The 18,294-nt window shown below is 37.3% G+C and overlaps 1 protein-coding gene across 3 annotated transcripts in view; it reads left to right on the plus strand.

Annotated features, from left to right (window-relative positions):
- GLT1D1 (glycosyltransferase 1 domain containing 1) overlaps positions 1-18,294 on the plus strand; it is a 59,553-nt gene that overhangs the window by 18,026 nt on the left and 23,233 nt on the right. For all 3 annotated transcript variants that reach the window (XM_075110804.1, XM_075110805.1, XM_075110806.1), the window contains exons 4-8: positions 2,098-2,149; positions 7,014-7,050; positions 8,240-8,296; positions 16,226-16,321; positions 17,395-17,444. In XM_075110804.1, coding sequence (XP_074966905.1) covers positions 2,098-2,149; positions 7,014-7,050; positions 8,240-8,296; positions 16,226-16,321; positions 17,395-17,444 — 292 coding nt within the window. The remainder of the gene's footprint in view (positions 1-2,097; positions 2,150-7,013; positions 7,051-8,239; positions 8,297-16,225; positions 16,322-17,394; positions 17,445-18,294) is intronic.

Below are 18,294 nucleotides of genomic sequence, written 5' to 3' on the forward strand. Positions count from 1 at the left end.
CTCTGTCTAGCTTTATGATGAGTGTTTCGTTTTTAATCAAATTCCTCTAAGTGTTGGTTGTACTCCTCTAGGGTATTTTTTTCTATTGAACAGTGTTTTGTAGACTTAGGAGCAACAGTTTTTTCTGCTTGTTAATTTGATGTATTGAAAGTATAATTGCAAAAAGTGGAAAGGGAGCATGTGCAACTTGACAAAATGAGCATTTGCAAAGGCTTTAATAACCTTAAAGCTGTCAGGTTGTGTATGTGAAATTCATTGCAGTACTATAAAGCAGATACTACAAAACAAATGTTTAGGAATAAGGTTTGTTTCAACAAACAAAAGTAGGAGTTATAATTCAGCATTTATGTGACTTCTAATGGATGACTCTGATTTCATGCCTTCAAATTATAACATAACATCGCCAAAGGGAAAACACTGTTCTGGTTGTGACTTAGTAATGAGCTTCATCTCTAACCATTGAGATGTCATAGGGTTAGCTTGGGACAGAAACATTAATTTTATGAAAGAAAACCAACACACCAAATCATAAGTGTAATATGTGATAACCTCTGTTTTACATTCAATAGCTGTGAAAGCAAGTGAAAAAAATAAAGGTACTTTGCTGAGCAGACACATTGTGTGTCTCATATGAAGGAGGCGTTCAAACATGTCTGTTCCACGGGACTGATAGTCTTCAGAAATGGTCCCGTGTGGCTGCAGTTAACACTAAAGTTCCGTTTAAGAACAGACAAAGCATGTGTTTATGTTTCATCACAACTTAAAAGCTACATTAAAGCCCAGCATGTTTTTAAGATCTCTTCTAAACAAGGGATTCTTCATTAACTCTGACTCTGTATGACTTCTTGGTATTACACCAAGGTCCCAGTAAGAATAACTTGTTTATCTAGGGTGTTTAGAAATCAGACTTCTGTTACGTGGAATGATAGCATGCTGCATGCGTTTCTCAAAGGCGTGTAAGCAGAAGTCCAGATGAGCCATTATAAACAGCCATAAGGGGAAAAGTGGAAGTAAGCTTGGGAACAGAATTGTCTTCTCCCTCCCAGATGAAAACCCTAGCTCTTAAGTTATTCAAGTACAATTTTATTTGCTTGTTCTTACTTTGGTGTTATGATTTGTATACACTGCAGAGGAGGAGTAGATGGTGTCCATATACTATCCTACAGTTCATTCATTCATTTAAACGCCCTTCTCATAAAAAGAAAAGTATTAACCAGACAACAGTCAAAACGCCCTTCTGTCAGTATTATGTCTGGCTAGTGTAACGGTCTCTTTGCCTGAAATGACAGAGGTAAATCTAATTTCTGTTCACCCAGTTCTTCCCTATTTATTATAAAGGAATATCAAGTGTCTAACTCAGCACTGCAAATTTCATCTCCACTGCAGATGCCTAACATCAGAGCTACAAAGCTGAGTGTCCCAAGTCTGCGAGATTGCAGAGTTGAAGCCCAGTCACTGGAACATCTATCCTCTTTTTTTTTAGTTTATTTAATTCCAATATTTTTCCTGAAGAATAAGATTTTGGTCTCTCAGATGTTTGTTACTCATTGACAGGTTTGACTACTTAGAAATAAGGAGAGAACATTGGGGAAAGGTTTAAAAAAATCCATCTGCTCATTTGAATTAAACTCAGTTGCAATGAGCTGCAAATAGTGGGACTGGGTATTGTCAGACAACGACAGTATGAAACTAACTGGACTTAAGATCCCTTCTTACCTAGCTTTCTGGTTGTGAAGAAGGCTATTGCACCTTGCAATGATGTAGAAACAGGAAATGCTAACTCGCTACTGCAGCTGTATGTATTATTCTAGATAAACTGGGGATCTGCCATTCTTTAGGTTTTTTCTTACTTTAAGAAATCCTGACTTCAACTTCCCAAGAGCTCTGAGTTGTAAAGCCTGGAGAGGTACCATTTGCTTAACCAGTATTTTCTGGTAAAACAAATAGAAAGCCTGCTTTCTTACTTTCCATCTATAATAATTTTTATAAGCCTCTGCTTTTTGTTCTTACAAAGATATTTTTTCTGAAGTACTTTTCTGTTTTTATGTTTAAACACTTTAAGCAGATGATCCAAACTATTTTTGTCCATTTAACTAGGTTTGCAGTGGCTTTCACGGTGAAAATGAAGGAACTGGCAGCAGCAGAGTGGGTACGTTTACATGATGATGGTGATGTGTATGGTATTAGCAGCTCTGCATTCTAAAATGTTTTCTAAATAATGCTAGAGAATTGTAATAATCTTCATACTCTCTATTCCTGTTTTTCCTTTCAGAGAAAGCATTTAACGTTTATGTACTTCGACAGGCCAAATAAATCTGGCATTTAAAAGCTGTTTAGTATTTGAAAAGAGTATACAGCAGTTTAGGCAGCGCTTCTCTGTAACATTTAAAACTAATCATTGCTGTTGTTATAGAGTCTCTCCTGATGCCGTGTGCATATATTGTTTATTTTTTTTGTCATATAATAAACTTCTTTATGTTGCCAAAATTCCACTAAACAGCTTTTCTTCCAAATTCTTTATTTTAAGTATAATTTGAAAATACTTGTTTTGTCAACACTGGAAATAGAATGAACTTCTTAAGGTGAACTGCAGAGGTAAAACTGAAGTTATGCTAAGTCCAGAAATATGTGATATACAGCCCTGTCGACCAGGCCTTGAGGGATATGTAGCACATAAATAGCACTTAACTTTCTTAAAACTCATATCTGCTTCTGAAAACAAAACTAAACACACTGTGCTGAATAACACATTGAAAAATACTGAATAAAATTTCGTCCAACAGTAGGATGGTTAAATACATTTGGCAACGTATATGAGGAGATCATTTAGCCAGCAAAGAAGTGGGAGTAATAATAGTTTGTTCTTCATTTAGTAGGTGCCATTGCATCTGCTGTATTGCAGGTCTACTGCAGACATTAAGTGCGATTATTTTTACTGATGCTTCTGTTTGAAAAAAAGACTGGGTCAACATTTTCACCCTTATGTGGCCGAGCTGATGGCAGGCTGCCTGTGGAGAAAATTGAGACAAATCCTTGAAGTAGACAGCGCTCAATCCTGGTTTCTGAAGAGTGGAGGAAGACCATAAAGAGCTTCCAGCCATTTGAGTACAAGGAGTGCTTTTGGATAGTGTCAGGCTGCACTGGTGACCCGTGGAGAGCTCCAGACCAGGCGGCAGGGCTTGCAGGTCTCGCTTGTTAGCCTAGCTGATTTTCTGTGCAAGGTAACTTTCCAACTAACTCGTTGGCTAAAGACTTGTACTGGATCGCAGAGGACTGCAATGAGCTCCAGATCTGGTGAAGGGTAAGCGGTAACTATTTGGCTGACAGTAAGGGGCAACACACTGGGATAAAAAGAGCGAGACAGGCCCACCCTCTTCCAGCTGCAGCAAGCTGTTAGCTCCACTCACCTCTTCTTGTCAAACGTCAGCTGAAAGCTGAACAATAAGTGTGAGAAGTAGAAACTCACTGCTTGGTATCTCTTCAGTTCTAACTTGCATCATAATATAATCGTTACTAAACCCTTGCCTAAAAAAAAATAAATCAGAGTGAAGCTTGCACAACAGAACAATTTAATATTCAATACTCTGTTTCGGCATTAATTGATTTTTTTAAAAAAATCTATTTGCATTAAAAGGATACATGAGCAGACATAGGATCTGCTATTCGCATTACAAGTATAACTTGGTTTTAATAGTTACTACAGTGAACTTCATGATGGGTAAACATGAAAGGGCACAGCTTCTGTCATAGACCTTATGCAAGAAAAGGACAAAAGTAACAGAGTATAAGGAAGAGAAACGAACTTTGAAATCCTTTTGAAATCATCACCTCAAAAGTACTTAACTTTGAGTGATTTTACCTAAACACCTTTGTGCTCCAGGCCTATGAGACTCACTTGGTGTTTTGGAGAAGGTCTGTGGCAGACAGGGGACTGAACGCCAGTCTGTCAGGCCCTAAGCTGAAATACCATGTGCTGACCTGTCTCTTAAATGCTGGCGTTTTGAGTTCTTTTTCTAGCTTTATCTTCATATGAAGGGTGAGAGCAAATGCCACACATGTACTTTCAAACAGTGAAGAATAAGAATACATCTTTCCATACCTAGGTCGCAGAAAATTAACACTTTTTACATATTAACTCACACTAATGTGAACTGCATTATTCCTCTAATGTGTGCTTTATTAGTTAGACGGTAAATTAGGAATTTAAATTATGAACATGTAAGCAATTGCACTGTGCTCAAGGGCTGTATCTTCTAAAAAATTCTTTTCTGTTACATTGGATTAATTGTCTTTAATGATGAAGTACATAATACAGCATTTGTAATAATCTGTATTCCAAGCGAGTTTGAAATACTGTAAAAGATCTTGTGCTTACAGTCAGTGTTTTATTTCAATAGTGTAAAACTGGTGCATAAGAATTACCTAAGCCAGTTTTATTAGCATTCAATTTCATTTTTCCATTCTCCTCAAAACCATTTAAAATAAAGAACATAACAGAAAATTGATCTATAAAGTGTGAATACATCTGTGTGCCCTGTTACACAGTATTCCTGCTATTTTCTTCCTGATGATCCAAGCCCTGGCAGGATTATATTTACTCACTGTAAGCCATTAGAGGTCCAGCAGAGCATGAAACCAGATGCTTAACTTAAGCTTATTTTTGAAACTTAGTGGTTTTAGGGAACTAAAAGCCTATCTTCACCCACGAGAATTTGAGGCAGAACTGTGCAGTATGTCAGCTATGGAGGCAAGGCTGGCTTAGGCTGCCCTCTGCCCCATCTGCTTCTTTCCGCCTTCTGTTTTGCTGCACCTGTGTCCTAGCACTGAGTTTCAGCTATCCCACTTACCTGGAATTTTTAATTCGGAAGTTGGCCTCCAGCACGCAATGCCATTTCCATTGTTTGCAAGGATTTTTTTTAAGATTGGAAGATCTGATTTCATTTAAAATGCTAGTTATTCATAGGTAAGAGAAGGACCAAGAAATGTTAAGTAATAAAATAACCTATTAAACCACTTTTTCTTATTTTTAAATGCTTTGAGCACAAAAGTGCATATAGCTTTTGAAAAATAAGGTCTATAAAATATCCTTAGTCTTCAACCATACCATAAACAGTGCTGTTTTCCCCCCACTTCATTTATGTGCGGATTTGCTGCTTGTTCATGTAGGTTTTGTGACTTAGCTAATTCATTCTGATTCTCAGAAACCACCTCCTTCCCATCTGTGAACCGCTTGTTGATGACTATTCACTTTTTTAATGACCTCTTTTCTGTCCATTTCTTCTCCCAGTTCATTTTTGATAACTAAAATAGACTGCTGTGGCTGGGTAGTGGACTGGAGGGGCAGCCACGTAGGAGTGATGGGGGAAAAACAAAATATTTGCAAGTAAAAAAAGCCCACTAACTTTCTTGGCTGCTTATTTCCTGAGCTGACGGCTTCAGGAATTGGTTGCTTAACAGTTTGTTTCTGCATTAATTCTTGTTCTCCTAACACAAGTTCTCTTCCTGCCTTCAAGGCGTTATCCTGCAGGTGTGATTTTACAGTCTGCTAAGGATGGGGTGGGAGAGGAGAAGGGAAGACTAACGTGCAGCTTGACGTGAAGCACCGGTATATGTGGTCCTCTGCCTTTGTTAACTCTGGCTGCGTTATTCCAACAACTTTCCACATTAAGGGGCAAGTCTGCATAGCAATGTTTAGCTTGAAGAGTTCAGCAGTGTATCCCACCATTCAAAAGAGGAATGGTTGGAGGGGCAATCTAGTAGTCCTTTTCCCAGCTGCACTTTAGAAAGAGCCATGGCAGGCAAATAGTGACTCAGGGACTCGCAGCCCGCTAGGACTGTGCCTCTCTACATAATGAAATTGGCACCGAAAAGGAGGCAAGATTTAGCCTCGAGGTAGGAAGGACTGGTGCTCTAAAGAAGGTGGCTCATTTCTGGACGCTATGATGCTAAATTAAGCGATAGCATTAGCGGAACTGCTTGAAAGAATGTAATTTCAAACTGAAACGTTCAAGGTTGTATTGAGCAAATCTATTGGAGACTTCACCAGCTGAGTAATACCTTCCTTAGCTTCTCCGTCACAGGCATTGCAACCACTGCATGTCTAGGAATTGTCCGAACAGAAAGCTTTGCACAAACACTGTGAGCTCAAAAAACTCTGCTTGATTGCTGGGGGGTGTTGTTGGTTTTTTGGTTGGGTTTTTTTTTCCCCCAGTGTGGAAAGATCCCAAGAATATTTATATATTTTAGAGAGAAAATATATTCCACAAATTCATGGTTGGAGTTATAGAAAGGTATTGAAATAAGAACTTGCTTATTCAATCACCTAAATTAAATAGCTAGCACAGTAGCACTTCAGGAGTAACTTTGGAAATGTAGTAATTAGCTCTTTTACTACAGCTTTTAAAAAAAAATTTCTTATGCAATTTTTATTTGGGAATATTCTGCAATAACTACTACTGGCCAGTTTTCCTGTATAGACAAGTCTACATATATTTGACAGCAATTTTCGAAAAGGTTAGAGGTAAATGGGGTTTGTTTCATGCCTGATGTGTTTAAAAATTCTACTATGGATAAATGTAGACAGTGGTTTCATAACCAGCTGTAATTTTTCTTTCAAGACTAGCATTTTTGGGGAACTAGGGCTGTTCTGTAATTGAAAATCCTTTTATTCTAGGGAAATATTTTAATTTGCTATGCAATAAGCAGGTTAATGATTATGAGAATGGATACAGAGATAAGCTATATACGTTTGTACTAACTTGGTGATTGTGTTAAATGGAAAATTGATTCATTGGTACTATAATGTTTATAGTAAATGTAATTTAAATTGCTGACTGTTGGCTTTTGGTGTTACTTAAATGTATCTTTTTAATAGTCTGTTTTAATTTTTAATAGTAAAAAGAAAATCATGCTGATGTACATTTTGTTACACTAGTTGGTTTTTTTTGAAGATTGGACAGATCTTTTATGGTGAACTATGAAAGTTACTTTTTTTTTTCTCCTTCTCTTTAAAGCCAGATGCTAGGAAGAAAATATATGTCCAAACTCAAGGTGAGAGGCATTCAATGTATTTATTTGTTCAGTACCTGTATGATTATATATCTACCTTCTTTGCCCCAGAAATGTTTTGCTAAAATAGGTATGGGTTTGAAGTCCTGGCTCCGCTGCAGTTGAGCCCTTTGTCGTTGACTTTAACTGAGGCAGTATTTAAATCTCTTAGCCTAAATTTTCAACTCATTTGGTGCTTTTAAAAACATCTTTTCCCACATATCTTACAGTAGGAATCCGAAAGGCAAGGTAACACTGACCTTTCTCCAAAGCATACAGAAGTACTATGCTGGGAGCCTAGGAGTAGAACCTCAGCCTGATTTCGCACAAGATGCTGAATGATTATTCTTTGAAGCACCAAATTCTTTTAAATACTTCAAGCTGAGTTCCCAGAATAATGACACCCAACACATATCCAGTGCAAAGTGTATTACTGAAGTGAGTAGTCTAGGGAACACACAACTCAGCATTTTAGATGTGATTACTTAAGCTACAGCTCCTCATTTTAGTTATCTAAAAATACCTGTCTACAGATTCCGAAACTCGTTTCATTCTGTGTATTTCACTTTCAAAGAAAGTAAAATTCTTCTCAAAATGGTTATGTTGAAATAACTCATTGTGATGTCTGTTTAGCCCATATTTAGTCTATATCTAAGCCTCTTGTGAGGTAATAGTTAACTAAGAGATTAAATAAATTAATAAAATAGTTTCATTAGTAAAGTAATTAATCTTTAACTTAAGGCAAACCAAGTACATTATTATTCAGCTTAGATGAATATTAATTTTTATATAAATTTAATTTCTTTGCCTTATGTTAAGGACTTGGGTCTCAACTGGCCTGCGTCTGTTTTGGAATAATATGCTCCCTCAGATAATATTATCTCGTGTGTAAATTCTAAAAGGCCAAGTTTAGCATGATGTAAGTGGGCTTAATTCCCTGGGTTGCTAAAGAAGTTCATTCACTGTGTGATTGTGCAAAATTTTTGGTTGAATTTCAATCTGATGGCTACGGAAGGATTGTGGAGACAACCTGACATTGTTGGGAAGAGCAAAGCTTGAGATGGGAACAGCTGAGTATGGAATTCAGTGAGCTTGACAGAAATACTGCTTGCTTAGGGCAAGCTTCTAGGACCGTAGTTCAGCCATCCAGAGACCAGTCAAACATGTTGTGTTTCTCTTTTTTTTAATACAGGCATTAAGACTACACCCAGTGAAACATTTGACTGGTACAGATTTCTACAAAACGCAGGTAAAACTCACTTTGTATTTTTTATTCACCATATTTATTCTTAGTTGATATCAATGAAGAAAGACATTTGAAATGTGAAGGTTAACTGATTATGTAATAAAATGACTTAATGATAAGAAAAATTAAAAACTCCTAATATTAGATTCAGGCTGCATATCAGTCAGATTAGTCTGGTTAGTAAAATACCCAGACTGCCTCCAGATTTCTGGTCTGTCCAGGGCTGAATTGCACCAAAAGGTAAAATGGCCATGACATACGGGTCAATGCCCCCTAGAAGGTAAGTTGGGCCAAAGCACCAATGCCTGAGCATGCTGTGCTTTACAGCTGCGTGGTAGAAACTGTGGATGTCTTTTGCAGAAGAGCAGGTGAGGTGAAGAAGCGGTGAATAAGGGAAATATGTGTTGATGTTTTATTATTTGCTCTTCATCTAGAGCCTTTCTCTGTTTTCACGAGAGTAATGACATGTAGGCAGATGAGCTAATTTAAAGTCACCTGATCTTGGCAATGCTTTAATTTCTACAGCTGCCTTTCCCCAAAAGAAGAATTCATAGGCATTTTACTGTGGTAAAAACATTTCTATATCATATTCATCAATCTGATCTCTGATAGTACAGCTGTTCCTCTGTTACAAATGAATCCTCCCTATTCAGTTGCTTTATCACATCAGTAAATGTGTGTCATTATTCAAAACCGGAGTCCAATTTTAAATTGAGCATTGTGAGGTTATTTTGTTCTCAGTAAATCACCGCACACAAGCACAGCGCCAGTAAGATTAATAATTTTCTGAAGTGAAATGATTTGTCACTTGCTAGCACAGCCTTAGTGTTGATTGGATCTCATGTCCAACCATTTTATGATTAAAAGAGCAGTCAACAGATTGAGGAGGGGGAAGCTCCCCCTAAAGTGCATTTCATCTAATATATTAGAGACAGTTTTTTGCCTAATGTGTGCTAATGCAAAAGTGCAAAATAATTCATAATGTACACGAAAAGCAAACTAAAATGTGACTCTAACATCTGTGCCTGTTAAATAATAACTTGAAAGCTGGCATCAGGTTATTCAGTATTGTTTTTTATGACTGTCTCATCTCATTTATCTTATCAGTCTTGTCTCTGTTTCCATCTCTGGTGGCAGCCTACAGTTTCCGCTTCTTTTAATATTGCACATGGAGGCAAGCTTTTTTTGGCTGTACCTTTGCGCTTACCACAGGCTAATTAGGAGCTTCCACTGAATTGCTTTTCTGGGGATTTGCAGTTTTAGTGTGTTTGAAATTCTACTGAACTTAGAGCAATCAGTAGAAAGCTATCAAAAATAGAAGGCAGGTTTGCTCAGAAGAATACGATTTTGATAGTATAGGCTTGCACAATGAAGTGCACTTGAAAAGATCCCTAGCTTTTATGCAGATAAAGCTGTCCAATCTCATTCACCTTGTGGCATTTATGATACTTTTTTTTTTAAAGACGACTTTCTTTATGAAGTTCTAGTCCATATAAAAGGGCATGTAATGATTTTTGTGGAAAATATTTCTCCAGATAACTTGCCTCTATCTTTAGCAGGATCCTTGAACATTTGTCAAATTCAGGATTCCCAGGACTGAATGCAAAGAAGTAGCACAGGCACTGCAATACAAATTACAATACCAAAAGCTAAGGAATCTCTGCTTTTTGTACATTTCATTTGGCAGTTTGGGTCGTTAACATAATAATAATTGCCTAATACAAACTGAAGCAGTGCTGGGAAAGGGTTTTTATTGTTGTTATTATGGGTGCAATACAATCTCAGTACAAAAATCATGGAATTAGTATTTTTTCATAGTCTCAGCAGCAAAGTTGAGAGTTGCAGAGGTGATGTTTGTGTCATATTTGTGTGCCAGCTCCTAACTGCAGTATTTTCGGTGGCTGGCTATTAAAACATTTACCTACAAAAAAAAAAAAAAAGAGCTTTTAAAGTTAATTTGCATTCTGGTTAACAGTCAGCTTCACAGCCTTTGTCTACTGTGGATGAGACTAAACAACAGTAGCCAAACCAAAAAGCTGAACCAAGTGCAGATTTCAACACAGACTTTAAGAAGACAATGTTTTCAGTATATTTAGTAACTCAGGCTATTTAGGGGAGGTACTACAGCCTCTGTCAGTCTGGAGATCCAACCAGATCAAAATGTTTTATTCTGACCTTATAATACAGGAATCTATATACAGCATAATCAGTTTTGTTAGCAGTTTTAGATGCCTGTCTGTAGGCTGGAGAGAGACAATGAAACTTCAGGCTTTTGCTGAAAACTGTTTGACAGAAAATGACAGGACAGTCTTAAGTAAATGCCAAAACTGAGAGCGATCTTCTCAAAGAACTTAGCTCAAGGATGGAGCATAGCTTCCTAACATCACAGACAGGCTTGATGTCATCAGACCATGATGAAAGGCTCCTTTTGATTTCAGTGGAATGTGGCTGAAGCTTGTAAGATGAAAACGTAATAAACACTTAAACATCATGTGATTAGAAGACATAGATAACTAACAAAGTCTATACTAATGAACTGAGAAAGCTCGTCTACCCAGCAGATAACACTGAAAAGTGGTTTCCTGAAAAGTGACAGAGAATCGTAGGATCAGAAGCTTTATTGCACTATCAAATAAAATATGCAAGATGCTTTTGTAGTTTGATTTTTCTACTCTTAGGTAATTTCTGCTTCATAGCACGTCTGTCTTCAGATCTTGAAAAGTTTACATAAACTGCCATGACACAGACAGGGTTTTACAGAGGCATTATATTTTCCTAAACCTATGCTGGAAAAAGACCTACGTAAGAAAAATTAAATAGTAAAAGTTTGTGCAGATATATAGCTGACCACAGAAATAATGATGTGATAGCAGCAGTAAACTGTGTTCCTCAATAGATCTGAAAGCATAGGGCTTTTTGTTGTCTGGTCTGTTAGAAATAATGAGAAACAAGAAAAAAGGATTGCTGCGAAGTTAGAAGTTTATTTAACTTCTTTTGACTTCATGAACATATCAGCATCTCTAGCAATTATTCACTACTGAATTTGAATAGCAATATAAACAAGTTGGCTATAGTTATTACCTCCACTTCCCCGTAATTCCTAAGAAACAAATCGCTTTGTAAAAGAAAAGCTCGACTTTATAAAACATTAATAAAGGTTTGCGATCTGCAGGCGGTTAAGTATGTTGCTGAAATAAGACCTAATTGGAATAATAATTGCCAAGGTTCTGTGTCATCAGTGATTTCAATTAAAGAAACTTCAGAGTCAATATTAAGTCAGGCAGCCTGTTGAAAGCTGTACTGCGGCAGGACACTGCCATATCAAACAAGCTGCAAAACTTGGCTGGTCTGAGCAGCTTGTTTTTAACAGCTGACTTTTGAAAGACAACGCTTCAACTTATTCTTGCCTTTCTTAGAAAAACAAAACCCTCACTAATGCTTCAGAAATGATTTAGGCTTTTGCGTTAGCTGTGTTCATCCTTTGCTATCCTGGCATCTAAGTACAGGTTTTTCTAAAGGGTGAAGTGTAAACTGTCATAGTGTGTCTTAATAGTGAAATAGTTGATGTGACAGTGATACTGTTTCAGATAAGGAACAAAGTAGGAGCCAATGAAATCTTAAATAATAAACTGCTTATTTCCAGTGTTGCATTACGAAAATGTTTTCCACGTTTAATATACTCCACTCTCTCATTCTGTCTTGCAACTGAAGACCTCAAAACAGTTTACCAAAAGTTAAACCCAGTGCCCTTGCTTCATGTCAAGTAATTACTATCCTGCTTGCAGATGAATGGGTAAGTCTAGATGGATAAATCCAGATTTGAGAAACTTTCTCTAGGCCATGCCATGACTCCGAATCACAGCCAGCAGGAGAACACGAACCCTGAGTATTAGTCACATTTCATCTATTAGCCAATATATTTCGTGCCAAGTTCCAATACCATCCACAAATACACTGGCACAGCACTTGGATACCCTTTTGATCATGCAATTCAAGTCTGAAATTTTAAGCGCCAATGCTATGTGGCTGTGTTTCACTTTTGAGCAGTGTAACACCACCTCTGCTCCATCATGGCAAAGGAGTTGCGTGACGGGTAGTTCCATGTCAGTCTTAATCTTCCACGGTGTCTGTCTCATTTCAGCTCACCTGCAGCTCATTTGTTTGTGGTCCTCTGTGGCATATCAGGACAGCATACAGTCAAGCTGATGAGAGGAGCGAGTTTTCATAATCCTATCAATCCCTGTTCTCGTTTTGACCTCTCGCATCTTGCTAAACAGGTGACCTGCTAAGCAGGCTCAAGACTAGCTGTGGCCAATGCGCAGCTGTTTTTTATAGATAAAGCCAATGTAACAAATCACACTACAGCCATAGGCAAATCCTGACAACATGTGTTTAAAGGAGCATCTCTTACTGACATTAAAGAATTATTTTTGACACTGAAGGAGACGTTGATTAGTGGTAAGACTTGACTTGCATTTAGTGTATAGTGGTTCTGAATGATGGCTGGAAAACACACCGTGCAGTCTTTTTTCTTTTTTTTATTGCCAGTGATTATGTACAAATCTTTCCATTTTGTATTTTCTTTGCGAAGCAAACAGAAGGATGCATGAGCTAAGAGATAATGAAGCACAGTGTGCTGTTTCAAATCTTTGCTTTTGTAACAGTAACAGAAATGGGGAGAAACAGACACAAGTGTTTCTCTGTTATTTGGGTGTTTGCATGTCATTCAGACAAGATAGTGACACAGCGAATGTATCAACAGAGCAAATCAGTGGATTGTGCCATACTGATGTATTTCCATTTGAGAACTGAGTTACAGGAGACGGTAGTATCTTATTACAGATTAAGTAGCCTATGTGGGAAAGGCAGAATGATAGCAAAAATTCACACGCTGGAAGTCTTGTTTAAACTCAAGGAAAAAGAAAAACTGTCATCTTTCAAATACCAGTTTTCACCCAGCTGATGGCCATAGCTGGTAAAGGCAGCTACTGCAGTTATTCTCTTAATATGTTCCCCTTCTCAGCATTCCTGTGAGGACAAAGCATACTGAAATGATTGCTTTGTTCTACAAATGGCTACTTTTTTTTTTTTTTTCTTTTTTCACAGCAAGGGGTGCTAGCAAGGCTTGAGAAAGCAACAGGTGGGAAAAAACTGATGCAGGCACCATCTTGATGTGTGAATTTAACCATTTTCAGCGAATGAGCAGAAAGCTAACAAGATACACAAGTGCTGCTGAAGTTTGATCTTAAGCAGGCAGAGAACGAGTAAGGTCCCAGCACTGAACAGTGGCAGTGATGTGCTGGTAGTGCAGTCTTCTCAGGAATGTCTTCATATGCTTCCAAGTGGATGGAGTGGGGAAAGTCTGCCTGTAAAAAGAAATTAGGTGATGACTAAGCGTACAATAAAATAAAATTACAACTCATTCTCACTTCACTAAATTGAACAGCAGAGGCAAATCCTTTTTAGACCAGCTCTTCTATGACAGTTTTCAGAAATGCCGTGTAGGATCCAGTCTGTGGTCCAGTGTACCCAGTATCTGCTATTTCAGAGAAAAGTGCATAAAACTTCATGATAGACAAGTAGGGCTTTGTAAAGTTGCATGAAGGGGATAGTCTGCAGTGAGAGTTCAAGCTTGTGAATGTATTTCCAAGTAATATATTTCAAATAGTATATTTTTAATTTTCAGAATAATAGAGGTCAAATAAGCGGGCTATTTCCATTAATAAATAGTATCTTGGGTAATTTCACTAGTGGAATAATTAGACTGTTATTGATGAGATTCCTGGGAGAAGAACCTTTAAACGCCTTTAAACACATGAACTGCATGGCAAAATCCAGATTACAAGGTATGATTACCGGCTGTAGGGCCGGTTTCCTGCTTCTCTTTCAGGTTGAGGTTTTTGTACAGGGAGCAGAACGGCAGCCAGGACTGCACAGAAACAGTCTGTTCGGGCTTCTCATTGTCAGAGCACTTTAAACCCTTATCTAATAAAATGGAAGACTGAAAGCTATTAAGATAGAAACTAAAAGATGTTAAGAGATAAAAAGAAGCAGTTATTTCAAGCATAGTTAATGTTGATTAATGTACTGTCACACCAAGAGTGCAATAATTCTAGTGTCTCTACGTGAGAAGAGGAAGACCTGGTTTCTCACTATGGTCTGAGCTTTCAGTGCTAACTGAAGTTTATTCTAAAATAGCCAGAGCTGAACATCAGTATCTGGTAGTTCATAATTTAAAATGAATATTTGTGCCATATGGATAGTTAAAATGCAATCTGAATTTTGCTGACACTTTCTAGTAATCTGTTTTGTGCTTGTCATGAATTGAAAATGCTGCTGCATGTCTTAAACAGTATGAATGACCCATTGCACCAAAAGAATGCCTTTTTCAATCCAAATATTTGTGTATTATAAATTACAAATTATCTGTTGGTCCAATAACCAGTAAAATATTACTTACCGTGTCTTCAGCAGCTGCCTTTGGTAATTCAAGCTGTTTACGTTAAATGAAACAGTCTCAGTAATGAACCCTGTGACAGGGAGCATTTAAAAGTCCCTGAACTGGTTTTTATTTTTAAAGGCAATCGCATTTGCGTATGTCATGAATCGCCACTCTGTTGATTCTCCTCCTCGCACAAAATAGAGGTTTGATGCAGAGCTCATGTTAATGCAGTTACTTGGCATGAAGGGAGATATTCCTGGCATATTTCTTCCAGGACCTGGAGCAGACCCTGTAAAGTTATACAACACCATGAGGAAATGTAAGCCGGTACCAAGTTTGAGTGGTCTTGAATTACAAATTGCAGCAGCTCAATGACGCTGTATAAGCAGCTGAGTTGTTCCTGCAGCTGGTGGAGAGTGGAAGGAAAAAGGGAGGAGGAGGCGGCCTCGGAGAAGGGAGCTCTGCAGTGTTCAGCAGTGGTTGAAATGCCTGGTGTTAGACAATACATGTCATCCGTCCTTGCCATGAGCTCAATAAATAGGTGAGCTGAAGGACAGCAAACTGATTTGTTCAGTACGGTAAATCAAACATGAATATTTCAACCCCTCTAGTGTTTATTAAATTATGTTGTTGGTGTGTGTGTTCATTCAGCAATTTGTGAATTATGTTGTTTTATCGTAAACACATTTTACCAAAGTTCATCACATAGTGACCCTTCTCCAGAAGTATGTTCTGAATTAATTGTGCTGTCATAGAGCCAATGGCAACTGCAATATCATACATCAGATCTTTTTTCTAATATAGCCTACAAAATTGTTTTTATGGGTTGTTGCTGTGTATTTGCAAGAGAGATTTTCAATGTTAAAAACTCCCATGTTGATATTTTTCCCAAATTATTTTTTTGTTTGTGTTTCATAGCAATAAAGTTAAAATAAATTCTTTGCAGTAATTTAACTTCTAGTTAATTATTCTGTAGCAGGGCTGGCATATTAGGGATAGATAACTATGGGATATTTACCTGCTCTTTTCTAACAAAAAGTGTCAGATCAAGAGCTCTAATCCCTACAGCCTTTGATTGACTAAACCTCAAAATGTCCTTGAAACAGGTGTTGAGTTATTATATGGATGCAATTTTTTTTCTTCTTATGGGTAGAAAAATTGAGAAACATACTGATTTGTATAGTCGCCTTGTCACTGAAAGCTGGGTTCTGGTGTTCAACACCAGCCACTGGCCATTTCTGCAAATCCTGCACATGCACTGCCTCTGGAAATAAACCCCTGTGCCCTATAAAATGGTGTGCGTGATTAAGTTCTCCACTGAGCTGATTTGGGAATAGATGCGAGAGCAAGAAATGGAGGGGACAGTAATGGGAATTTTTCAGAATCCACCCTATTACTGCTTTTACCACTTTGTGTGTTCATTCATGAAACAATTTGGAGTGTTCAGCTTTTTTTATCTGCATTCAGATTTTTAAAATTATTTGTTCCAGACATTCCTACAGATACAGGCAGTTTACATATGTTTCTTTTGATCTGTGGACTTCGAAGAGTCAAAGACCCTCTGTACTTAGTAGATGCATTTTCAGGTAGGTACCTGCTATTTCAATACCCTTGTTTTGTCCCTGGATTCAGCTGCATTTCTTTTAATGTTTGCAAGTTTGGCATAAGCTGTTTTATTCATTGCCGAAAACTTAATAACATATTTACATTTTAAAAAAAGAAATGCTCATGTAACCATTGATCTGTTCAACACATTATATCTGTACTGCGTCTTTTCCAGCCTGCTGGGAATAACTGAGCACTAAAATCAAAGCAATATTTGATGATTTTACTTGCTGGGAAAACTACATTGCTGTTACATACAATATTAATGGAAGACAAAAGAAGAGTTCACCTACTTCAAAATAACTTTTTTTATCTTGCTGCTCTGTGGCTCTTACACTGATTTGCATGTGGCTAATTGACGTCATTGAAGTTACAAGCAAATTTACCATCCATCACTATGGCTCAACACTGTAAACTGGGCCGAAGTTTTCTCATGGTCACGTAGGTGAATGTTTTGCTAGGTTCTGTTTGTGTCTGTCAAAGGTTCAGGTATGCCAAGTTGGAAGTTTTGCCTCTGCTATTCTGCTTACTTTTATAAGCTTTTACCAACTTGTGACGATTAGTAACAAATGTAGTTTATTAAAGTCCAGTAACTCATTTTGTTCTGTTCTGGTATTGAACAGCAGATTTCTCGTGTGCATATAACTGAGTATTAATTGTAATGGTTGCAGTTGCTTCCACATGTTCCTTTATAGAGAAAAAAAATGTTGGCTGAGTGGCCACAGTCACTGCATTATATAGAGCATTGTTCTCTTGAGATGATTCAAAATTAATATCAGAGCTCCGTTAAATAACCCTTGAATCATAAGAGATTGCATGAAGCAGAAATGCTAAATACTAACTTTCAGATATGCTAATAGTTTGAATTCTGAGGAGTAACGTGAAGGCTGAGCATGAAATCTGCTACACATTCAGTCTTTTAAGTAATAATGCAATATTTGCCTAATTCTTTTTTATTCGTGCATGTATTTACATTGATTTTGGAGAAAGAATTAAATTAGACTAAAAATTAATAATTTTGGTTAATAAAAAAGATGTTCCTCTTCTGTTTTAGATTGGCACAGAAAGGATCCCAGTGTCCATCTGGGCATAATTGGACCTGCAGTAAGTTGCTGTTGTAACTTTTGTTTTATTTGTATGTTTATTCCTAAATACTTCCGTTTAGTCACATCTGAATGTCGCAGTAATTCTTTCCAAATGGCACCTGAGTCAGAGGACTTCTCACTGTTAGAGATAAGAAGGTACAAACCTAGCAGCTCTAAAGGCTGTTCACAGCAGGTCTAAACTGTGGAAGTGGAAGCAATTCCAGTCCTTGGACTTCCAAAGTTCAGAGTTCTGCTGTCGGCTAAAAGGCCTCCTCACTCAGCACGTTCTCTGCTTTTGCACTGCAGAAGAGAGAGCAGCTAAGAGGGTTTTTCTAAGAGGATACGCACTGAGATAGCCCAACTCTATTGTTAGGATTTTATTAATGCAAACTGTTATCAATACCACTGAAATAGAGTACAGCAGCTATAGATTTGTTTTACATATAATGATTTCTTTTTGTTTAGAAGACTTTGGCTAGTTTTATAGTGGCTGTTTGCAGCTGGATTACTATAATTTTATGTCTAGCTCAAGCACATGCTATTAATCTATTATGGTTTCTTAGAGCAAAACATGTAGTGTTTCATGTGACTACAGAAGCAACTTCTGAAAATAAAAAGTATCAAAATATTTGGATTCTAATATTGGCTTCTTTTTTTATACCTGTGGGATAGTACAAAAATTTTTAGAGAATCAGAAAGTACTAAAAATGTGAACTCTTGCAAATAAAATATTAGAAATGCCTATTTCAATACGAATAATTTCTAAATGAACCTATCAGATGTTTTGAAAAGCAACAATTGCCATCCAGATGATATTTTTTAGCAGGTATTGTTAATGAGAATCTTTAATACTGTGAAGGTGATATCAG

This window comes from Phalacrocorax aristotelis, chromosome 15 (assembly GCF_949628215.1).
Source record: "Phalacrocorax aristotelis chromosome 15, bGulAri2.1, whole genome shotgun sequence".
Lineage (NCBI taxonomy): Eukaryota > Metazoa > Chordata > Aves > Suliformes > Phalacrocoracidae > Phalacrocorax > Phalacrocorax aristotelis.